Source organism: Heptranchias perlo, chromosome 25, assembly GCF_035084215.1.
Source record: "Heptranchias perlo isolate sHepPer1 chromosome 25, sHepPer1.hap1, whole genome shotgun sequence".
NCBI classification, from domain to species: Eukaryota; Metazoa; Chordata; class Chondrichthyes; order Hexanchiformes; family Hexanchidae; genus Heptranchias; species Heptranchias perlo.
The window spans coordinates 35552497-35574977 of record NC_090349.1 but is presented as its reverse complement, the minus strand read 5'-3'; the positions used below and the strand labels follow the sequence as shown (position 1 = coordinate 35574977).

Genomic DNA, 22481 nt, shown 5'->3' with positions numbered 1-22481 from the left:
ATAGACACTGATCTCACCCCGCAATAAAATCATCCTCACAATTTATAGGGCCTCTACTATTTCCTTCCCCATTTCTCTCAGGATCCTTGGATGTATCCCGTTAGCATAGCTATCTTCTCTAATCCTTTTTATTTATAATTATAATATCTCTCATCTCGCTTTTAACCAATTTAGAGGTTATCTCTTCTCCAGTCGCCTGCTCTTTTGTAAACACGGATGTGAAGTACTTATTAAGAATTATCCCCCCCACCCAATTCCTGCTTATCTTCTCTACTGACTCACTACCCTCTCCTCTCAAGGGGGTCTCACCTCACATTTAACAATTCTTTTTGTTTACTAATATATTTGTAAAATACTTTACTGTTCTTTTTAATAAAGCCTCCTCTACTCCACTATTTGCCCTGAACTGGCCCCAACAATTGGGAATCTGGTAGGTTACTGAGCATAAGCCCAAAGCATAAAAACAAACCCAACCAGATGCAAACTTTGAACTGCATGGACCATCTCGTTCAGAGAGGCAAGAAGGATGGCAGGGTGGGAAGTGCAAATGTTATACTGGTTACAATGTACTAAGGGACTGTTGACCAGAGGTCACCGCTTACGGTTACTGGCTTAGTACAAAGAGCAGAAGAGTCAATTCTCTCTTGACTCTCAATTCACTTTATTCACGCCGTTAGATCATATACATATAGCTTATACGTCTGGTTAGATATAGGCATGCAGTTTACACCAGGTTATACAGTTTTATACCCAAACTAAGATCTAAACGCACACCCACTAGGTTTCTCTGACACTCCCTGAGTGGTCACAGAATATAAAGGATAATACCCGAAAAGGAGAGCTGACGCTAGCCAGGCGTTCCGTTCTCTCTCTCTCTCTCGACGTCGTCTCTACGTCCCTGACGTAGGTTCTTCCACTTCTGCGATGGTTGGTCTCCGGAGTCTTCGCTCTGGCTCCACGCCCCAGATCCTTCATTCTTATTCCGAATCTTATCTCTTCAAGCTGTGCTGTCTCTCTCTATTTCGTTGGTTTAGGCTTTCTCAGTTACCCTGTGTCTTCTCCTCATTGGCTCTGTCCCAAGGACTTAGGTAGCATTACCCCATTACTCCTTTTCTAAATAAGGACTTGTGTCTTATCACATTTCCTTTGTCTTTCACAAAACTTAGCTAATTCAAACCAGTTCCAGCCAGCTAAGGCCAGCGACTGAACTCAGGTTACTTCAGTTCAAAAGTTGTTCTTGCCTGTGTGTGTTTCAGCAGCTGACATCTCAGGTTACTTTCTGCAGCACCTAGCCAACAGGACGCTTTTCAAGGGAGGGAATCTAACTCATCATACATCTGGTCTGAGCATGAATGGTGTTTGATACTGACACAGGGTATCAAAAGTAGAAAATTGCTCCACTCTCAGAACATGTATCCCTTACCTTGACGAGCACAAAGTTTAAAATTATGTTTTTTTTTAAATTGGATTCGTCAGACTGAATATGTTTTACCCACTAAGTTAAATTTTTCACTGATACTGACCCAGGTCTGGAAACGTTCCGGTGCATGGTTTTTTAAGGGTTTGCCTAAACAGATGCTGCCAGAACCAATCCCTGTTAACAAGGAGAGTCGAGAATCTGTTAAGGGAGAACATCCTTCACAGGAGCCTCCAGGTCCGGAGCAGAAACCTTCTCAGAACTGGACTCAGAACAGAGGTGAGTGAAAATTCTCTTCAGAATCTGAATTGGGGCAAAACTGGATTCTTCCAGTGGTTCACCGTGCAGGTTGGGACTGAGCCATTCAGACTAGAAGGTCTCTGGTTTAGTTCTCACTCGGGCAAGGTTCCTGATTCCATTGCCATCCAGGATCCCTGCTGGGAAAGTATCTGTATGTAGGTATTGAGTGAGGACAGGATCACTGTTGGCTGTTGTGTTCCCATGGTCACTACATAGATTCACACATGAAGAATGACCACTTGGGTCAAGTAGTAGAGGGCTATCTGAACCCATGAAACTACAAGAGTGGTGAGAAGGAAATTGAGGGGGGGGAGTCATCTGCACCAATTTGAGATACACAACCATTAAGGAAATTTAGGGACAGTGCAGGAAATCAAGGTGTGGTTATTGCCTCTGTGTGCAGATTGTGTGGGAATAGCTGAGAATGAAAGACATGCAACGCTCTTCTTGATTTTAAGAATGTGTCTCATAACTTTTTCAAAAACAACTACCTTTTCCAGAAATAAGAATTTAAAATGTTTTGAGAAAATATTGTTTTTTTTTACAATATAATGATTTATTCAAGAGGTGTATTTATATACTGTAATCTTAAAATGCCGAAACCCATTAGCATCTCAAGTAGAAACATGTTGCTAGGTCCGTAAGCATCTGTGAAGACCCATCCCAGATGACATATTCCTGTCACTAAAATACCCCTGTCCAAATATGGGTTGGGGGGAGGAATCCTGGAAGAGGTTAGGGAGTTAGTTGAATGGCTTCTCCCATTATTTGCCACATGCTGCTTCAAGTAGTACATGCAAATCTATGCCAGGACGGTTTGTTGCAGCGAGTTACCAAGAGTAAAGGAGAGAGAACCAGAGGGAGGGTCGAGAGCCATTCTCGGCACATGGACCTACTAATGCCACTTTCAGTGTGGTGGGTGGGGGCCTGGACCGAGTTGCCACCTGTCAGTGCAGTGGGTGACATGGGGAAACTCAAGGAAGAGGGAAAGCAAAAAAAATGCTTGGCAAAGAGATAGTCTCAAACTCCCCACCGCCCAAACAATTCTGCCCGAAATCTTTCAACAGCCATTTTATCTCCAGCAAGACCAGGGACAAAGGCTTCACGGGTCATTTCTTTTCCACTCAACACCTAACTTAATACCCCAGCCAAAGGATCAGTTGAAAGTCAGTGTGGAGTGGGCACCTGACTAAATCAGAGCTCCAGCTTTGATGGAGAGAAGGGGAGGCAGTGCAATGTAAAAGTCACCAAAATAATCCATTTCATACTTCATTACGCTGACGTTTTAACATGACTGTGTATAGCAATCTGATGTTCGGACATGCCCAGTGTTTTCATTTGTAGATGATCAAAAAAAAAGACACTAATATCTTGAAAGTGGAGGTGCCTCGTTGCGATCCAACAATTGGACGCCATTATCTAGCTTTTGACTCTGATAGGGGAACTGGAATCTTATATATAATTAGACACTGAATTCTCCTAGCCAAAGAATCCTCATTCGTCTCCTATAGAGGAACATTAACAACCGACAAAATGACCCGGACCTTATTAACAGGTTCCTCATTACGAGCTCTTTTTTTTCAGCTGGCTCAAATGACATAATTGTTTGTACACAATGGGCATCAAAATCATCCATCAGCAACTTCAATTATTTATTTTTTTATCTGCTAAGGCTTAATATTTAAAAGATATTAAAATCCTGCAGAGCCTGCTTGTAATTCACAACACAAGGCAGCTGTGCAACTTTGACATGCCTGGAAGCACACTGACCATATGATCATGCACAGTCCAGTGCACATCTTGCGTGCTTTGCTGCATTGATGGAAATCTGTAATCTCTTCTGCTGATGGAACAGAGTGTTTCTTTAATCATGGCACCTAAGAAGGAAGAGGTCTGTGCACACTCTGCCCTATTTACTTGAGTTTCAAAAAGATGAGCCTGAACTTTGTCTCCTTCACACTCCCTCAGACACCGTGGGGGTGGAGAGAGTCTGGAGGGCACTGCTGTTGGTTCTGGTGATTGTATCGATGCTGGTATTAGGGGTTCCTCGGGAAGGATCAGTTACAGATGCTTTGGAATCCCTAGAGATCCAGGCTGACCTACATAGAGAGAGCACACAAACTCGCTGAGAATAATATTGTGATCTAATGTGTAGAATGTGCGTCCCCTCGGTGAAGTATAGATGAACGAATGGCATCGGAATTGAAAATGTTATTGAGAGTGTTATGGAAAGTGGGTTTTAGATGCTGTGTATTTAGTAACATGCTTTATAATTCACAAACATTCAGGCCACACTTTTCTCTGAAGCAGGTTAAATTCCCATTTTTCTGTTATTTTTGACTCATGCGAATTTTGAAATTCGTGTTCCGAGAATGTGATTCCACTAATGGGAACAGGGACAAACATTTATACAGATTTATACGACCTGTATAAATGTCTTTACTGCAGGTCTGTAGTTTGCAGTGTTTGTGCAAAATGACTCACTGTCATTTTTGAAAGGCCTGTTTACACACAAGACCCTGTAAATGTATATTTATTTCTCTCACTGCTAGAGATCCGTGTGAGAGAGATGCACTCGAGAGATTAATTTTGAAAAATATAGGCTGTAAGCACACCCATTTATTCAGATATTGAAAGCATGTGGAAGGGCTTCCATGAATCTGATTTAGGTTACGGTGCTGGCCAGGGTGCTGTAAATACAGTCCGTGTTAACATACAGATTCTGCCTCAAAACCAACCATTCCACCAACTCTTTATCACAATGAAAGGAGCAAAAAGCCCCTTCCCCGTCGAAAATAGGTGAAACAAACCTGATCAGCAAGAGTTAAGTGAAATAATAACTTAAAAATGTTCAAAGATATTTTGTCACATAATTTTTAAAAATTTGTCCCCAGATTAGGTTTGTGATCACATTTACAAATGTAATGTCACTTTGGCTTTACATCACTCAGAGTGTTTTTGAAGACAGTATGAGTTCCCCATGGGAATAAACTTATTACAAGATGATGTATATAAAATATTTTTAATATCTTACATCAGTGCACATTTCCTGTCTGCACTTGACTTCCTGTTATGATTCTGTCCTACTTTTTGTGTCAGTTTTTTTTCCCCATTACAAATGCCTATGTCTACATTTATAATGGGCTTTACTTATGTAGACTTGCCATTCTGATTGCATAATACGGCCACCAGGTTCCTACAAATCTCTCAAAATGCTTTCTGAAAACAATCGTTGTTGCCATTTTCTTCTCAGTAATTAAAATTTTTAATGTCTCAAATAAGAGTTTAAGCAAAGCAAAAAAATTGATAAATTTCACAATAACATGATTAAATGTATCTATTGATGTATCTTATTGCCTTTATTAATGTTTTTACTTGCAATCTCAGTCTCTCCCAAAAGCCTGGACTTGGATTTAATATTTTTGACCGGCCATGTGACTCTGTTAGCTCAATTTGGATTGTGCAGTCTGGGCACGTACAGTGTACCTAAATTACCAGGATACAACAGCGATGTTCAGTGACCTCTAGTAATTGGAATATTTTTCTTTAGTTTCTAGAAGTTTGTGCTCAGCTTTTCTTCAAATAATTTTGAAAAACTAGAGACCAAATATAAGCTGGGAAGGAGAGAGAGAATGTATTTTTTTCAGTTAATGTTCAACTTTCAAAGAAAACACTGTTGAATTTTGAAGCCAGCCAATTATCCTACCTGTGTTTTGTTGACAGTTTTAAAAGGTTGATGGTAACCATCTATACCTTTAAGACAGAGATTCTAATTTTTAACACCTGTGAGAAAGAGAGCGATGCACATAGGACGACAGACAGGCAGTTTCCTTCCACATTCTAATTTGGTTTCTTTTTTTTTCAATTGAATTTTTAAAGCAAACAAAGCCTCTTTAAGGGAAGCAGTTGGACTTGAGGGGAGGAGGGAAATTGGTTGAGGGTGTGGGGCTTCTGTCATCTTACCCCCTGCCCTGGAGGAGTGGCAAGTGGAAGTGGGGAGGAGTGGATGGAAGGTTAGGGGTGAGATGAGTGACAGCAGAGCAAGTAGGAGGGGAGTATATGGAGGTTGAGTGGGTAATTCAAATGGGAAGAGGTAGGGATAGTGATGGAGTGGTAGGAAGGGAAATGGGTGGTGGGGAAGGTGAAAGGGTAAGTGACGTGGAGGGAGCAAGAGGTTGGGGGAAGAACGAATGATTGATTGGGTGGAAGGGATGGAAAGAGCTGCTGAGGGTCACATTTTTCCCCACAACCTGTTCCCAAAGGCAGCCTGCAGCTGTTGTTGGCTCCTTTCCCTGCCGCACAATGTCATACTTCCCACCCGAAAGCAAAAGACAGAAAGAGAAGCAGGAGATAGAGAAGCAAAAAGAGTTATGGGGAAATAAGCAGAAGAGAAAGAGAGAGACAGAAGCAGGAGGAGACGGAGGGAAACAGCTACACCAAGACATCAGAGGCAGGTAAGAGAGTGACCATATTCTTACTGAGTGCAATGCCATGTGAGATTAATTAGTAATAATATGAAATCAAACTGTTATATAAAAATAAGGACAGAATGGATGACTTTAAAATAAATTAAATCAGTGTGCCCTGCTCCAATTATCCCCCGCCCTCTAACCCCACTTCACCTATAACTACACCTAGCCTTCACTCCGTGCGATCTTGTGTGTATTTGTAAATATCTATATAATTTTATTTGGTTTGAAAGAGATGAATTTCCTAATTTCTCTCACATAAAATCTTGAGTTCATGTTTCATGTGAACGGCTGGTGTTGATATGTCATCATAAATCACTGTTTTCTGAATGTGCTCTGGGAAAGTGTTCTAAAATATCACTGGGATTAGCTGCACCTCCTTTTCCCTCTGAGTCTGTCCACTTTAATTCCTAGGAATTGAAAACCTATTTAATGAGAAAATTGTACTCACTGTTCAATGTTCACTTTAAAAGTTTTATTCTGAGGCAGAATTGAACTGATTTTCTTCAAATAAATGAGCTGGTTTTGTATTAAACTGCTGCAGTCTGTTCAATTGCAAAAACAATAGGAGGCATTGAGCTGCCATATAGCAGCCCAGTGAAGGATCTCAGCGATGTATCTGGGATTAAAAATTATAAACAGCATAATAAAATTACTCCCTTAGATATATATAATATTTAACTTACACATTGACAAGCCAATTGAAGTAGACACTTAGTATAAATACACAATGGGATTGATTTTCTTCATCTTGTAACTTGATATTACAAAAGTAACTAATCATGGAAAAATGCCCATACGGTCCCCAAGAGTATCCCTCCCACTCTATTTAATATAATAGCCTGGTAACTTTACACTCAATTTATCCTGAAGTGTGGTTCACATGGGAGTTTCCCATTTATTAGTTTCCTGAGTGTTTTAGATTCAGGGACCAAACGAATAATTAATTAATTAATCCATCTCTTCAACCCCATCCCCAAGAATATTATCCTTCTGGTTTGTTTCACTGTCCTTGAAAATCTGCAGCTGAGAACTAGGCCAAGTCCCATCATTGCACCCAAGTTTCCGGGATGGTCTTGTGGGGGCTGAACCCTCTGCCTGTCCCTTACAAAGCCTTTGGCGTAAGGAGGGTGCAGGACAAGGGGGCATGGATTCCAAGCGTCGGGATCCCCGCGCCGTCTTTCAGGCCTGGTGTATGGTTGGCGCAGGTATGCCCAATCAGATCAGGCTTATTGACTGACCCGTCAGTGGTTGTGTGGCCCACCAGGCCAGCTTCAAGGCCTGGACCCTGAAGAATTTGGCCATGAAATATTTTTGTTTTTCTGTTTGAAGTAGCCCCCTTTGTAAGGGGACACCTGCAGTTTTGTTCGGTGAGGGTGGTGGGGCACGAGGGCAACCTGGCACTTTTCACAAAGATTAGTGAACAGCAGATAGTGGCAGTGTCCCTTTTTTTTTCTATGCAAAGAATTTTGGGATTGAATTATGTTTAAGTGGTGTTTTTAAAAACAAAGCAAATTTGTAAATGAGGCTTTGGTTTAACATCTCCTTCAAAAACAGCATTCCCAACAATGCATTATTCCCTCAGTCTGGCACTGAAGTGTCAGCCTAGATTATGTGGTCAAATCCTGCAGTGGGGTTTGAACCCACAACCTGACAAAGGCAAGACTGTTACCAAGCTGGAATTGTCTAACTTGCAGCTGTTAAGTTGGTTAGACCAGTTAGTGAAAATGTGTTTTATTTTGACTCTTTAACGTATTGTCACTGGTAAATGAACCTTTGAGAATACAGTATAGGAAGTTCTATTAGTACAGACCAGTGGTGAGTCTGATTTACCACCAAGAGATCCTTGATGGCTTTAGATGGAACGATTCAGCCCAGGGAACATATAACGTATTAGATATTCTCTTGGGTACAGGATAAATATTTTCACCATTTGTTGGGATGTATATTGGTAGATGACAATCATAAGCTAGAAAAAATCTGTCTGGGGAATCATTCTTATGAAAGTTCTTATGAGGCCATTCAATTTAGGAGGCATCATTACCAAACCCAACCCTGTCCTCCCCTGACATCCACTCATACATATGCTGGATATCAGTGAGAAGCAGGAACGGTGCCTGAATTTCCATTTCCCCTTTCCTCGCCCAAAGCGCTGGGCCAGTTGAAGCAATCCCACTACCTTGCTGTCCGAGATCAACTAACTCGAAGAAAGAACTTGTATTTATATAGGACCGGAAGATCCGCAGGACGCAATCCCAGCAGGTATGTCGGGATCGTGCCTGCCAGCGCCCTCCAGCGCTGACCCATTTGGAGTTTGTGGTGTCAGTGAATGGCATCTCATTTACATGAGACTGGTTGGCCCCCGCCCCAATATGGGTACATCTCCATATTGTCTATATGTCCCAAACTACCAGAAAGTCCGAGGAAGTGGGTGCCCAGGCTTCCTCTCTTTCCCCCCTTTCGCTCATCAGCGACTCCACTTAGTAACCTGTACAAGGAGGCGAATACTGAAAGAAAGGTTGCTCTCTTCGGAGGTCCAAGCTGCTTCCCTGGCAGTCTCCGCCTGCAGCCCACCTCCTCCGCATCACAGACATCACTTACAAGGCCCTGTGGGAAATCCCGATTCAGGTCGAGACTCAATGTATCCAGTTACCAGCCCTTTTTTGAGCCATTCGAACTGACCCCCACCCAATCAGCTGAGGAGATTGAGTCTCATCATGCCCTCATGTCCTTGGGTTGTCTCAAAGCACGTTACAGCCAATGGATTGCAGCGCAGATAATGGGATCAAAACTGGGATGTTCCTGATCTGTATGGCTGAGTTCTACACTGGGCAGAGCATTAACCCACTGAGCTGTCAAGGAAGCTTCTTGATCAATCTATTTACTTCTCCTCCATTAAATACTTTTGTTTGCTTGATCATCGGTATGTAAAGCTGGCCCATTACACTCTTTTAATTTTCTCCCATTCTGTGTTTCTTAGGTCAAGCAGAGGGCGCCATCCCTGCTGAGCAGGCCTCTTATGGTAAGACCGTTTTAGTCAAAATACAGCATGTTTAATCCCAGTACACACGTGAATTGTATTTCAAAACAGTCTGCCAGAGCGTGATGGTAGAGACTCCAGCAAAAGCAGTTTTACATTGTTGCTTGTTTAGTTTGGATCCCTGAAGAGTGTTGGCCCTACACTGGCCCCCTGCGTTTATACTGCTAAAATTGGCTTTCTTATTCCTATGGCGCATTTTCACGGGTCTGTGATTCTGCTGTCAGGTTAAGGGAATTGGTTCTAGCAACAATGTAAACACAAGGAGCTGGCACAGTGACACCGCTCTCCCACCATCCAAACTAAACAAGCCGTGTATGCCAGGGATCGGTGCCCAGCACAGGATGGTAAGAACCCAATGCATGTTGGTGACTAGAGTACAAGAACAGTGACTGATGCCAAGGCCTGGTCAGAGAGACAGGTCACTAAGGAAACACTGATTCTAGAAATGTAGATTAATTTTTTTTTAAATCTTTGATCCTGAGCATAGCAGACCAAGAATGGTGTTTCTTCCCCACTCCCAGAAATTTTCATCCCTCCTCTCTTGAAGCTGGTGACTTGCTGGGATATGGTTTCAGAGGTGCTTGCTGTGCCCTGGTATCTCAAGCAGGTGGCTATCCTTTGTTTGAACCTAGAAAGTGAGTGAGTATTGGCAGACTATACAACCATGGAGGCATCACAGCTAGGCCTGATCCCATCCTCCTATGAGGTTTACACACACAGTTTCTCACACACTCACACTTAACAGGAGGAGCCACTGAATGGTAACCAGTTGGGACTCTACCTGTTTTGCCCTTCTTCAGCGCAGGGGCACTGAGATCAATTCGAGCTGCCCCAGCTGAGATCACTAACTGAGAATCGAATCCGGGATCTATCTATTCTGTGCATCACGTTACAGGATACCTTTACCAACTCAGGCGACCAAGAATTGTTTAATAATTTATTGCATTTCCATAATTCTGCTGTTTAGTACCTTAGAAACTTCCAGAAAATGAATCCGTGCTATTTTAAAAATCAAAATCTACATTTTGAAATTGTAACGGACGCTTTGATCTCAATTGACATAACCTTTCTCTCTCCCCTCCCCCCTACCCTACAAAACCATAAGTGCACATTCAAGCAAAATGTAGAAAACCTCCAACAGATTATTTAATTTTTGCTTCTTTCTTCCACTGATTTCCTGAGCTTGGCTCAAATATTGGCATTTTGCTTCAGTGAATAAATTGTCATCTTCTCGCCTCTCCCACTCCCTCATCTTTCCAAATCGCCTTCAATTTGAGGGTGATACCCCCACTTCTGAACAATCACTGCACATTTTTAACATCCATGTGTTGCTTAGTTTACTGGTATCAAACGGTATAAAATGAAGGGTTTGTGACAACCTAAAGCTTCTCTGGGGCCCAAAACAACTCCTGAATCCCCAGTAAACTTGACTCCACCTTTGGCACTTGGCTGAATCAACCCCCTTGTCAAAGTTTCTTCAGGTTAGAAGGTTCTCCTAATAGTTTGAGGTTCTGTGTTACACAGGAGATCCAGATGAGAAGAGAGGAGTCAGCAGAAGGTCAGGTATGTTTCTTCACTCACTGAACAATATTTTTCAGGTAAGGGTAACGTTTATGTTGGAGGTGGTGGTGGGGGGAGTGTGGGTGGCAGGGGTAGACGTACTTTCTATATAAAACTATACCCTGCCTTGGAGTCAATTTAAAAAAAATACACGTGGAATAGACTACCAGAGAAAGTAGTTAATTCTGGGTCAGTAGAAACCTTTAAAAAGGCGGTTGAGGATTGTAACACTATTAATAGATCAGTTTGATTCACATGGGGTTTAATAGAGTATAAGCTCTTACACGATATAGAATTTACAGCACAGAAACAGGCCATTCGGCCCAACCGATCTATGCTGGTGTTTATGTCCCACGCCAGCCTCCTCCCCCTTTATTTACTTCCCCTTAATGAATCTATACAATTCGCCTCAACCATTCCATGTGGTAGTGAGTTCGACATTCTCACCACTCTCTGAGTGAAGAAGTTTCTCCTGAACTCCTTATTGGGTTTATTAGTGATGTATATTTTTTATAGCCCCTAGTTTTGGACTCTCCCACAAGTGGAAACACCTTCTCTACGTCTAACTTATCGAACCCCATCATAACTTTAAAGACCTCTAACAGGTCACCTCTCACTTTTCTCTTTTCTAGAGAAAAGAGCCGCGGCCTTGCAGCCCAGGAGTATTTTAGGACAACGAATGCCCTACCAGAAACAGTGGTGGAAACAAAATACATGATAGTTTTTAAAAGGGAAATAGATCTTTAAAAAATTAAATAAAATGCGATAGGGAAAGGGCAGAGGGATAGGAGTGAGTGGATAGCTCTTTCAGAGATCTGACACAGGCAATATTGGTCGAATGTCCACCTCTTGTGCTGTAAAGTTCTATGATTACAATAGGAAGTAAAGATAATAACTAGCATTGCCAGTACCATTACAGCATTACCCATTGATTTCAACAGAGTGCAGTTGTTACAACCTTACCCATTGATTTCAATGCAGTGGGAGTGTTATAACATTACCTATTGATTTCATTGCAGTTGCAAGGTTACGTTACCCATTGGTTTCAATGCAGTTAAAGTGTTACAATGTTACTTATTGATTTCAATGAGGAATATTCACTTTAATATTGTTTCGTCTCTCTTGTTCCCTTGCACTGATTCATTTTTAATCATTTCATCTAATGCAATACAAAGTGGTTTTAAAGTGTGCACTTTCTACTGTCTCAGAGCAGCTATAAGCCGTTGTGCAGGGTTACTCAGCAGCCTCCTGTCCCCAGATGGCGATGTTACTCTGCTGCTGCCAGCTGAAATTAAATATGAATGAAACGACTTTATTTGTTTTTAGATTCATTAAGGGAGATTTTCCTCCCTGCCGCTCCCCTTGTCCTGGCAATAAACAGGATCAGTTGATCCAAAGTGCACTGTTCCTATTTAGCTCCAGAATCGCCCGTTTTTTTCCCCTGGTGCAGCTGAAGGAGCAGGAAAACGAGGCCCAGGCATTCTCAGGCTTTAGAAACTGTTACTTTCTGGTCACCAATGGAGATTGGCAGCCAGAAGATACTTATTGCAGTTAAAGAAAATTCAGGGTGGAATTTAAAATGTCTCCCAATATTTCTCACTTCCCAATCCTTGCCCTGACTCCTGAACCCCCCTCCCCCCACTCCCCGGACTCTCCCATTGACGAGGGTCCAGGGGCAGGTCACAGCACCTGATCATCCCTGCACTCTGGCACCCAGCAAGTGGTCAACCAGGGAAATGAAATGGAAGGATGCCCCCTCCCACCTCACATACAACGTTCCAACGGGCTCCATAGTCCCAGCTCCACCCCCCATCCCCTACCCCCTCTCCGTGGAAACCCCAAGGCACCATTAAATGGGCGGAGCCCTGGGGTCAAAGGTCAGGAAAATCCACCCTCTTCTGTCCTGGCCAATATTTATTCCTCAACCAACATCACTAAAATAGATTATCTGCTCGTTATCACAATGTTGTTTGTGGGACCTTGCTGTGAGCAAATTGGCTGCCACGTTTCCTACATTACAACAGTAACTATACTTCAAAAGCACTTCATTGGTTGTAAAGCTAAAGATTTACGAGGGTGTTGCCATGGCTGGAGAATTTTAGCTATTAGGATAGATTTGAAAGGCTGGGGTTGTTTTCTTTGGAACAGAGGAGGCTGAGGGGAGATGTAATTGAGGTGTATAAAATTATGAGGGGACTAGATAGAATGGACAATAAGGACCCTATTTCCATTAGCAGAGGGGTCAATAACCAGGGGGCATAGATTTAATGTAATTGGTAGAAGGATTAGAGGGGAGCTGAGGAGAAATTTTTTCACCCAGAGGGTGGTGGGAGTCTGGAACTCACTGCCTGGAAGGGTGGTAGAGGCAGAAACCCTCATCGCGTTTAAAAGGTGCTTGGATGTGCACTTGAAGTGCCGTAACCTACAAGGCTACGGACCAAGAGCTGGAAAGTGGGATTAGGCTGGATAGCTCTTTTTTGGTCGGCACAGATACGATGGGCCGAATGGCCTCCTTCTTTGCCGTAAATTTCTATGAATCTATGATTCTATAAAGCGCTTTGGGATGTCCTGAGGTCATGAAAGACGCTATATAAATGCAAGTCTTTCTTTCTTTCCTTTGACAAAAAGGGCAGGGTGCCCATTAACACAGAGAAAATTCCTTTGTCTTTCAATCATTAACTGAGTGCCTGCTTTTAAAGATATATAGTTGTTAAGTCCTCATCTCTTGACATTTCTAGTTTCCTGTGTACTTTAGCCAGGAGTGTGACTCACAGGTGCTGGCCAGCCCTCCAATGCACCCTTTACATTGCAGCAATGCTGCTGATGACAGTCTTGTCCATGGCAGTGGTGATGTAAAGTAAATAAAGCAATGGCCATAGTGTCACCTCCAAGTATAAACACTGCCACAGCAAGGAGCCATCATCTTGGCTGGCTGTGGGTGGGCAGTACAGGCCAGCGATCAGCCACTCACTCATTGGTCTCTATGAACCTTCCCCAGCCACATTGGGAAAGATCCTACAGCAAAAATCAAAGTTGCCATCCTTGACTTTCTAACGGCTACAAATGCTCAGCTGATTGTTGCTCCAGTGCTATAGTATGTGTCCCGAGACTGAATCCACAACATTGGCAGCCTTGGGATGTGTCCCAGAAATACTTCAAACAATTCTGAATAAAAAGAGTGCATAAAAGAGCTCGTGCTTTCTGTCAGTAGAAAGCAGCCGCTTTGAAGCTTGTTGCTACATTGTGAATTATACATTAAAAATAAATTGGTGCCGGGGAGTCAGGTGATGGTGGTGTGATTAGATCATTCAACAGACATAGGGCGGAACTTTCAACTTTAGCTGGGGCGTAAAACTGGCAACATCGGATCGGGCACTCATTATATACCTCTCCCGATTTTCCTTTTCATTGACTTCATGGAGAGGAAAGTCGGGCAGTGTATGTAATGGGCGGCCGATCTGATGCTGCCAGTTTTACGCCTCAGCTGAAGCTGAAAGATCTGCCCATCACCTCATAATAAAAGTGTTTGGCCAGCCTGTTCATTGGCCTTGGTATACTTGTGATCTCCTCTGTGAGCGATGATATCATCCACATACTTCCAAAAAAAAACCTGGTCCTTTGAACCTCTGTCTGTCCCAAAACATGGTCCTCTGCGCCAGAGGGAGCAAGGCAGGAGACTCCCGATGCTGGGAGTTCCCACTTGCCTGGCCCATGGTGAGACCTGGTGTAAGTTGTGAGATGAAGGGTGCAAGTGGGCCCCACCAGGGGGAGTAAGTACTTTCCATGAGATCTCACCCAAGCAGAACATCGCCATCCAATTTTCTTACCCCTCCCCGTGTAGAGGTGGCACCAGCTCTGCCTGCCATCCCCCTGCTCAGCACAGCTCCGATCAAGAGTTGAGCAGAGAGAACCATGTCCTCACATGCAATGGCACTGAGCATCAGTGCGCCAAACCTCAGGAACGCCTCACACATTTGTAAACTTGGCATGCACACAAGTCATTTTACCCAGATACTGACCCCTTTAAATGGAACAGACAAGCAGGCTACAGCATAAGCTGCCTCAGCATGACTCAGACACCACAGGACCAGCAAGCTGCTGCCCAGCTGCCTTCCTGCAGGGGATGGAGAAAGGGTCTAATTAATGCAGAGCTTTCTTATTATCATCTCAAGTAAGTAACCTATGAACTGCAATTGAAGATGGGGAGGCAGCAGTGTGGCTCCAATGTGAGTCTGTCATACCTCTTTGCATAATGCTGACTTATAGAGAGTAGAGATTAAAGATGTTAGAAGCAGCATCCTGTTTGAATTAAAGCCCGAGGCTGTAATCAAAGCTCTGCTGGATAGACATTGAAATAATTATTCCTATTTTTGTCTTCAGCTGTTGTATAAATCTGTCTCACCATCCTAATTTTCTGTTTGTTTGCAATGGACATTGAATCCTGAAGCAACAAAAAGGAGCTGGCAGCGGTGAATGAAATCCCCTCCAAACCATTAGAAATTCCCCATCCTCAGGAGCTTTCGGATTCGATATGTTAGGTGTATGAGGGTCCAGCTGGCAGGGCCTTGGGTAAATAAACTGTGGCTCAAGCAGTTTAATTGTTTAAACCATTCGTCCTGACGTGTGAGCTATTCTATAACGTGTTTCATTCCTTCACTCCTGCAGGCGCTCACTCTTCTTGGGGTAGAATTCCATGGGCCCTTTAGCTCCTCACTCAAATGACCATTGGTTTCATGAATGAGACTAGACAGTGAGCGTTGGCAGGCTACTCTACTGTAGGAGCATCACAATCAAGCCTGACCCTGTCCTCATCAGATGTCTACACATGTAGACATCTGATGAGGTTGCCAGATCTGGACTAGGAGCTGTGGCTGATAGTTCTCTTCCTAACCTAGGGACATTTAGCCTAATTGTAGTGTCACAACTGCTTCCCTAGCTGAGATCAGCTAACTGGGCACAGGCTACTTGGAAGCTTCCTGGTCTGTGTGGCTCCATTCCAAACTGGGTGATGCTTTTATGTACTGAGCCATCGAAAGTCACAGACCTGATATATTTTGGACTCAGAAATATGTTGCGTTCAAACAAACACACACTTTTCCTCCTCCACACACACAACCCACACCCTTGCTTAAGATCACATGTCCCCCTCACCTAATTACTGGGAATGGGACACAAAGGGAATACCAGCCATTCCAAGCTTTTAAAAAAAGAAGTGCCTCAATTGTAGATGTGTTTGCAGTAAGATATTTGAATAAGAGGCAGATGTTGCTGCAGCAAATGATAACACAGGGATTACAGAAGCATGGGTCACCTCAGAAGATTGAAGTGAATTTAGTGAGCAGGGGTATAAGATATTCCAGAACAATGGAAAAGACAGGAGAGGAGAAGTTGCAGCTATATATATTCAGGAGAATTTGGGAATGAAGGAATGGCAAATGGTATCCCAGGAAAAGAGATGAAAATAGTTTGACTTTAAACGAGGACAGGATTAACACTAGGGTTCTCCTACAGACCCCCTGGGTCACTCGTCCTTTCAGTCTCCTTCCAATGCCTTGATCCTTCTCCCTCCATTTGAAGACATTTTTTAAAAGTGCCACAAAGTCTCACATGAGCCATCTATTACAGCGACGCACCAATCAACTTGTGTGGGAAGTGGGCCCCACTCAATGAGAGTTTTACAGAAGGTTCACTACTTACCTACTGCTGCCCCAGCCTGCTGCTGAAATCTTCAGCCATTCCTGGCTATTCAAAGGCTGCACCTGAAATTTCCATTCCCCCACTCCTGCCTAGCGCGGTACTCCCATGTTACGCAGGAGTTGCGTTCAGTATAAGCCAGTGGGTATGTGATGGTGCTGCCCATTCACGACCAGTGCAGTCGTGGATTTGCAGGTGGAAGTCCCATTCTTTGAGCGGACCATTAGGGTAAATGGCTCTGTAGAATTTCAGGGCTGTTAGGAATATAATGAAAACATTCCTCCATTATCATAACAGTAAAAGATCAGTCAGAGAGGAGATTGGAGCTCTAAAGGATACAAGTGGTAACCAAAGAAAGAAAACAAAATAGAAGGATAACGTGTCCCAGTCACATTCACAAAGGATGTCATTGGTGACTGATGGCCTGACTCATTGCTGTGGGCAGGGCAGAATAAATTCCAAGGGGTAGGTTGGAAGAGTACCTGAATGTCAATAAATTGATAAGACAATTATTAAATTGAGTATTTGCTAGCAGGATCTATTTTTAAATACAAACAGTAACCCTTTAGCTCAATTTCTGTAATCGACCTACAATATCCAATAGGATTCTGGTAAGAACAAATAAGGGGCTTAAGACTAACAAATCCCCAAAGCTAGATGGAATATATCTCAGTTTATAATCTTGGAAGACTCAGTGGGCACAGATGGGGGTTCTGCAGAACGTAAAACATAGTTCCTATATAAAAAGGGTAATAAATCTGACTCGGGGAACTACAGACCCATTAGTCTAGCACCAATAGCAGTGAAGTAATGGAATCTACAACAACTTGTATTCATATAGGGCTTTTGATGCAGTAAATGTCCCAAGGCACATCACAGAGGTAGAACAGATAACTAGCAGTAGGAGGGAGAAGAGGTCATTGCAGGAGATGTGCTGGCTATGTTGGAACAGGTAGGATTGGAAGTGAGCACAGGTCTATGGAGGTGCATTATGGAGGAAAGATGGTAAGAGGCAGGTGGAGCGGCCCAATGTATTGGATACAGTGGACAGGATGAAGAGCACACAGAAGGATAACGTGTCCCAGTCAGATTCACAAAGGATGTCATTGGTGACTGACGGCCCGACTCATTGCTGTGGACAGGGCAGAATAAATTCCAAGGGATAGGTTTGGGGAGTGCCTGAATGGCAATAATTTGACAAGAGATATCCAACATAGATCTAAAAGGGAAAATACTGCCTGACAAACCTTAGTTTTTTGTTTGGAGATATTGGAGATAAAGCAGATAGTGGAACATTGTATTTTATAATTCAACTGGACTTTCAGAAATCTTTTTCACATTAAAGACTTTTAAAAGCCACAAAGGTCTCGAGAGCTGGTTAGGAATAGGAAACCGAATATTAAGGGTGCAATGTGAGACTGAGGGAGGTGTTGAGTGGAGTCCAATCCAAATAAATGACTTGGATACTGAAAACAAATATATATTTGTCAAAATTATTGACAATACTAAAGAACATACATCATAGGATGTAACTAAAGCTTTATAAAAGGATTTAAATCAGGTAATCAATTGGACGGTGTAATGAAAAATGTGTATTGCACATTGATTGTATATTTATGATCCACATTTCTTCAATGAGTGGAAGTGAATTAGCATTGGGAGACTTGGAAAGGGACCTGGGAACAACAGTAGACATGTCACCTTCAATGCCCAGACAATGTGGTGAAGCAATTAAAGCTAATGGAATACTGGTATATGTATTCAGAACAGCAGAGTACAAGTCTCCAGAGGTTATGCTAAGGCTTTATAACACACTTAGAAAACTGTGTTCAGTTTTGGTCACCGCACCACAAAAAAAATACATATTTGAAAAAGGGACAGAAAAGAGCAACACAGCTAATCCCAAGTGTAAAGATGAGCTATGAGCAAACAGAAACTTAAGCTTTACAGTTTGTTGAGAAGGCAAGTAAAGGGAATAACTGTGTGTACGTATTGCATTAAAGATCTTGCACACTCATTGTAACACTATCCTGTCATGCTATTTCCCTCATGATTTCCTGTTATACCTGCAAGTCATGTCTAAACTGTACCTGTCTTTACTTTACCTTATTCTTACCGTTGATTGAGTCCTTCCTGCTCCCGTCCCCACCTGAAGTATAAATGGCCTTTCACTGCCCCTGGCTCCCTCTAGCAACAGCCCCTGCAATTACTATAAGCTCCCATTGGACAAAAGCTGGCACCCTGACCCAACGGGCATGAAATGGGGATAACTGAGCCAAGATGTGTTATGCCAGATTTCCTCCCATTTATCACGCCATCTAATTCTCTGGTCTGATTTTAGACTGGCACCAGAGGTACCTACCAGTTTACAATTAATTATGTTCAAATTAGCTTCCAATGACGTAATTTAATTCTTAAAGGTGCTTTTATATAATAATCTATTTGGGACTGTGGGGTTCCTAATGGGAATTCCCCTGTTTCTTATGTTTTTTTGGAGGAAGAAGAAGAGGAAAGGAGGAAAACCAGGCAGGTCAGGCTGAACCAGAGGCACCTGACGGTACCTTTCAACCCACATTTACAGAGCAAGGCGCACCTACCTGGCAATGACAGTTCAGAGCTGGCTCCAAGTTAGCAGACAACCAGAGGCAGAGCTGTGCCATTGGATGCAAGGCCACCCTCGGCTAACTAGGGCTGGCACTGCCACTGGCGGTAAATGCACCCACAAGTGCTATTCCTTTGCCTCCTTTCAGGTAGACAGCAACATTTTCCTATTGGGAAGGTGCCCTGGACTGGAATGTAGCGCCACCTTCCTCACTACCACCTCGGTCTGCATCACTTCACCAAGCATCAAGTTGGTGTGCTGTACCATCCATCACTTGGCCGCAGACTCGGTATCCTGCCTCCATAGTTGTTGTGCCAGCCTCTGGGATTTGCTGGGCTTTTTTTGTTGTCCAAATAATCTTTGCAACCTGTTGAGCTGGAAAACCCTGTTTCTTGTTTAAACAGTGAAACAACACCTAGACATGCTGTTTGAATAATGCAGCCTTTTCCAGCTCCCACAATACTGTGTAATAAAAACACGGCCCTCATAATATATAATACATCCTCCAACTCAGTGTGAACAGAGATATGAGAGATCCACTAGTGATATATTTTAAAAGTACAAGTAAGGTAAAGCCAGCTCATTACTTCAGAGTAAGCCAGGAAATGGTACTGAGTGAAAATAACAACATACACTACAATTCCATACTGGTCAGCATCATTTGAAGAAGAAACACTGCATGGAATTCACTTAGGAGAACAGGGCCATCATCTGCATCCATGGCTGCTGATCCGACTGAGAAACCCCTTCATAACTGAGATCGGGACACCTGTGTATCTGTTTGCTGCTCCTCCACTCCCATCTCCATTTTCGAGAAATGTGTGCACAGTGAAAGAGTGTGTGCAAAAGGGCAATGGGTTTTGCACAGAGCTTCAAAAGCTACCTCTCAGACGGTGTGGCACTTCCCAACTTAGGTGGGTGCCACACTTGATGGCCCCCCCCCCCAAAACTGAGGAGCACGCTCACTTTCACCTTGCTTCTGATGCCAGCACACTTCTTTCTCATTCGTAGCCAAATGCAAATGACCTGGGCACTGATTCCAACATTATAACAGTGACTACACTTCAAAAAGTACTTCATTGGCTGTAAAGCACTTTGGAACGTCCTGGGGTTGTGAAAGACGCTATATAAATGGAAGTCTTTCAAGTCTTTTTTTTCAGTCAGTGACCTCCCTCCATGCAGCTGGCGCTTGTGCTTTTACTGGTGGGTGGCCTTCAACCCCAAATAGGACCACCCTGCTTTGTTGCGCCTCTTACAGCAGGACCTCCAACTCTGCAACATCACAGGGAGCAGTGTTGTCCACATGTCTCCACTGCGCCATTGTGAACAATTAGTCCACCACAAAACTTCCCTTTTTATGGGGTGCTGTAGCCCTTTAAGAGCTGCTGAGTCAGCAGATTCCGTGCTCCCAGCCAAGTGTGCTGTAGGCCAACCTTTTGGGACATACTTTTCCTGTGCCAGTAACCTATTCAAATTAGGGGGTAGGACTCCTGTCACAAAATTTGGCATGGCCTGCTTCATGCCCCCCGCCACCCTGGTACAGGTGAGCCTATGGGAAAAACTGTGACAAATGGAGTTCAGTGTGGGGAAGTGTGAAGTCATCTCATTTGGATCCAAGAAAGACAAATCAGAGTATTTTCTAAATGGTCAGAAATTAGGAACTGTGGAGGACCAAAGGAATTTAGGTGTCCATGTACACAAATTGCCAAAAGCTAGTGGATAGGTTTAAAAAGCAATCAAAAGACATGCAAAGGCACTGATAGATTAAGTGAGTGGGCAAAACTGTGGCAGATGGAGTTTTATGTGGGGAAGTGTGAGGTCATCCATTTTGAACGTAACAAAGATAGATCAGAGTATTTTCTAAATGGTGAGAAACAAGTTGTGGAGGAGCAGAAGATTTAGGGGTCCGTGTACAGAAACCACTTAAAACTAGTGGACAGGTACAAAAACTAATTAAAAAGGCTAATGGAATGTTGGCCTTTATCCCAAAGTGGCTGGAATACAATGGGGAGGAAGTTATGCTTCAGTTGTACAGAACCCATCTGGAGTACCGCATTCAGTTCTGATCACCGCACCTCAGGAAAGATATATTGACCTTGAAGGGATGCAGCACAGAATCATCAGAATGATACCAGGACTAAAAGGGTTAAATTATGAGGGCAGGTTGCATAAACTTGGTTTGTATTCCCTTGAGTATAGAAGATTGAGGGATGATATAATCAAGTTGTTTAAAATGATAAAAGGATTTGATAGGGTAGATACAATGAAATTATTTCCACTGGTGGAGGATTCCAGAACAAGGGGGCATAATCTTAAAATTAGAGCCAAGCCATTCAGGAATGAAATCGGGAAGTACCTCTTCACACAAAGGATAGTAGAAATCGAGAACTCTCTCCCCCAAAAGGCTGTGGATGCTGGGTCAATTGAAACTTTCAAGACTGAGATCGATGGATATTTGTTGGGTAAGGATATCAAGGGATATGGAGCAAAGGCGGCTAAATGGCATTGAGGCAGAGATCAGCCATGAATGGTGGCTCAGGGCTATTGTCTTTTTCTTTGCTTGTGCTTGGCTCATGTTCTGAGAAACACTGTCTATATTTGGAACAATTCCAACATACTGGCTGCCAAAACATTGACAGTAATTACATAGATACAACAGAGGATAATGGAATAGGATAATTCTTCCAGTCTTTCAGTTACTTATTTTGTGCTTATCAAGATAATGGATGTCAGTGCTCCCCCGCCCCCCCCCCCCACCCACTGCTGTCATAACCTTGGCGGAAGTTCACCGGAAACCCTGTTTACTCTTGTAAGTTTCCGTGCCGGAGTGGAAGAAGCCCCGAGAAAATTCATCCCTGTAATTTGCGTGCGATGGGAGCAGAGTGGCAGGAATTTGTGGAGGAATCTGTTTCCACTCCTTTCTGAACTCATTCACAAATCCCTATAGAGGAAGGCGTACACCAGTCTTTGAAGCTGACATGACAGGTTGATAAGTTAATGAGGCATAGAGTACAAAAAAATGGAAGTTATGCTAAACCTTTATAAATCACTGGTTAGGCCTCAGCTGAAGCATTGTGTCCAATTCTAGGCACCATGCTTTAGGAAGGATGTCTATGGAGAGGTTGCAGAGGAAATTTACTAGAATGATACCAAGGAAGAGGGACTTCAGTTATGTGGAGAGACTAGAGAAGCTGGGATTGTTCTCCTTAGATCAGAGAAGCTTCTGGAGAGATTTAATGGAGGTGTTCAAAATTATGAAGTGTTTCGATAGAGTAACTAAGGAGAAACTGTTTCCGCTAGCAGGAGGGTCGGTAACCAGAGGACACAGATATAAGATAATTGGCAAAAGAACCAGAGGGGAGATGAGAATTTTTTTTAAGCAGCGAGTTGTAATGATCT

General features: G+C 43.1%; 1 protein-coding gene across 1 annotated transcript in view; it reads left to right on the top strand.

Moving 5' to 3' along the window:
- rph3ab (rabphilin 3A homolog (mouse), b) overlaps positions 1-22481 on the top strand; it is a 66388-nt gene that overhangs the window by 15695 nt on the left and 28212 nt on the right. Inside the window, exons 4-5 of the mRNA XM_068006329.1 lie at positions 1528-1696; positions 9167-9208. Coding sequence (XP_067862430.1) covers positions 1528-1696; positions 9167-9208 — 211 coding nt within the window. The remainder of the gene's footprint in view (positions 1-1527; positions 1697-9166; positions 9209-22481) is intronic.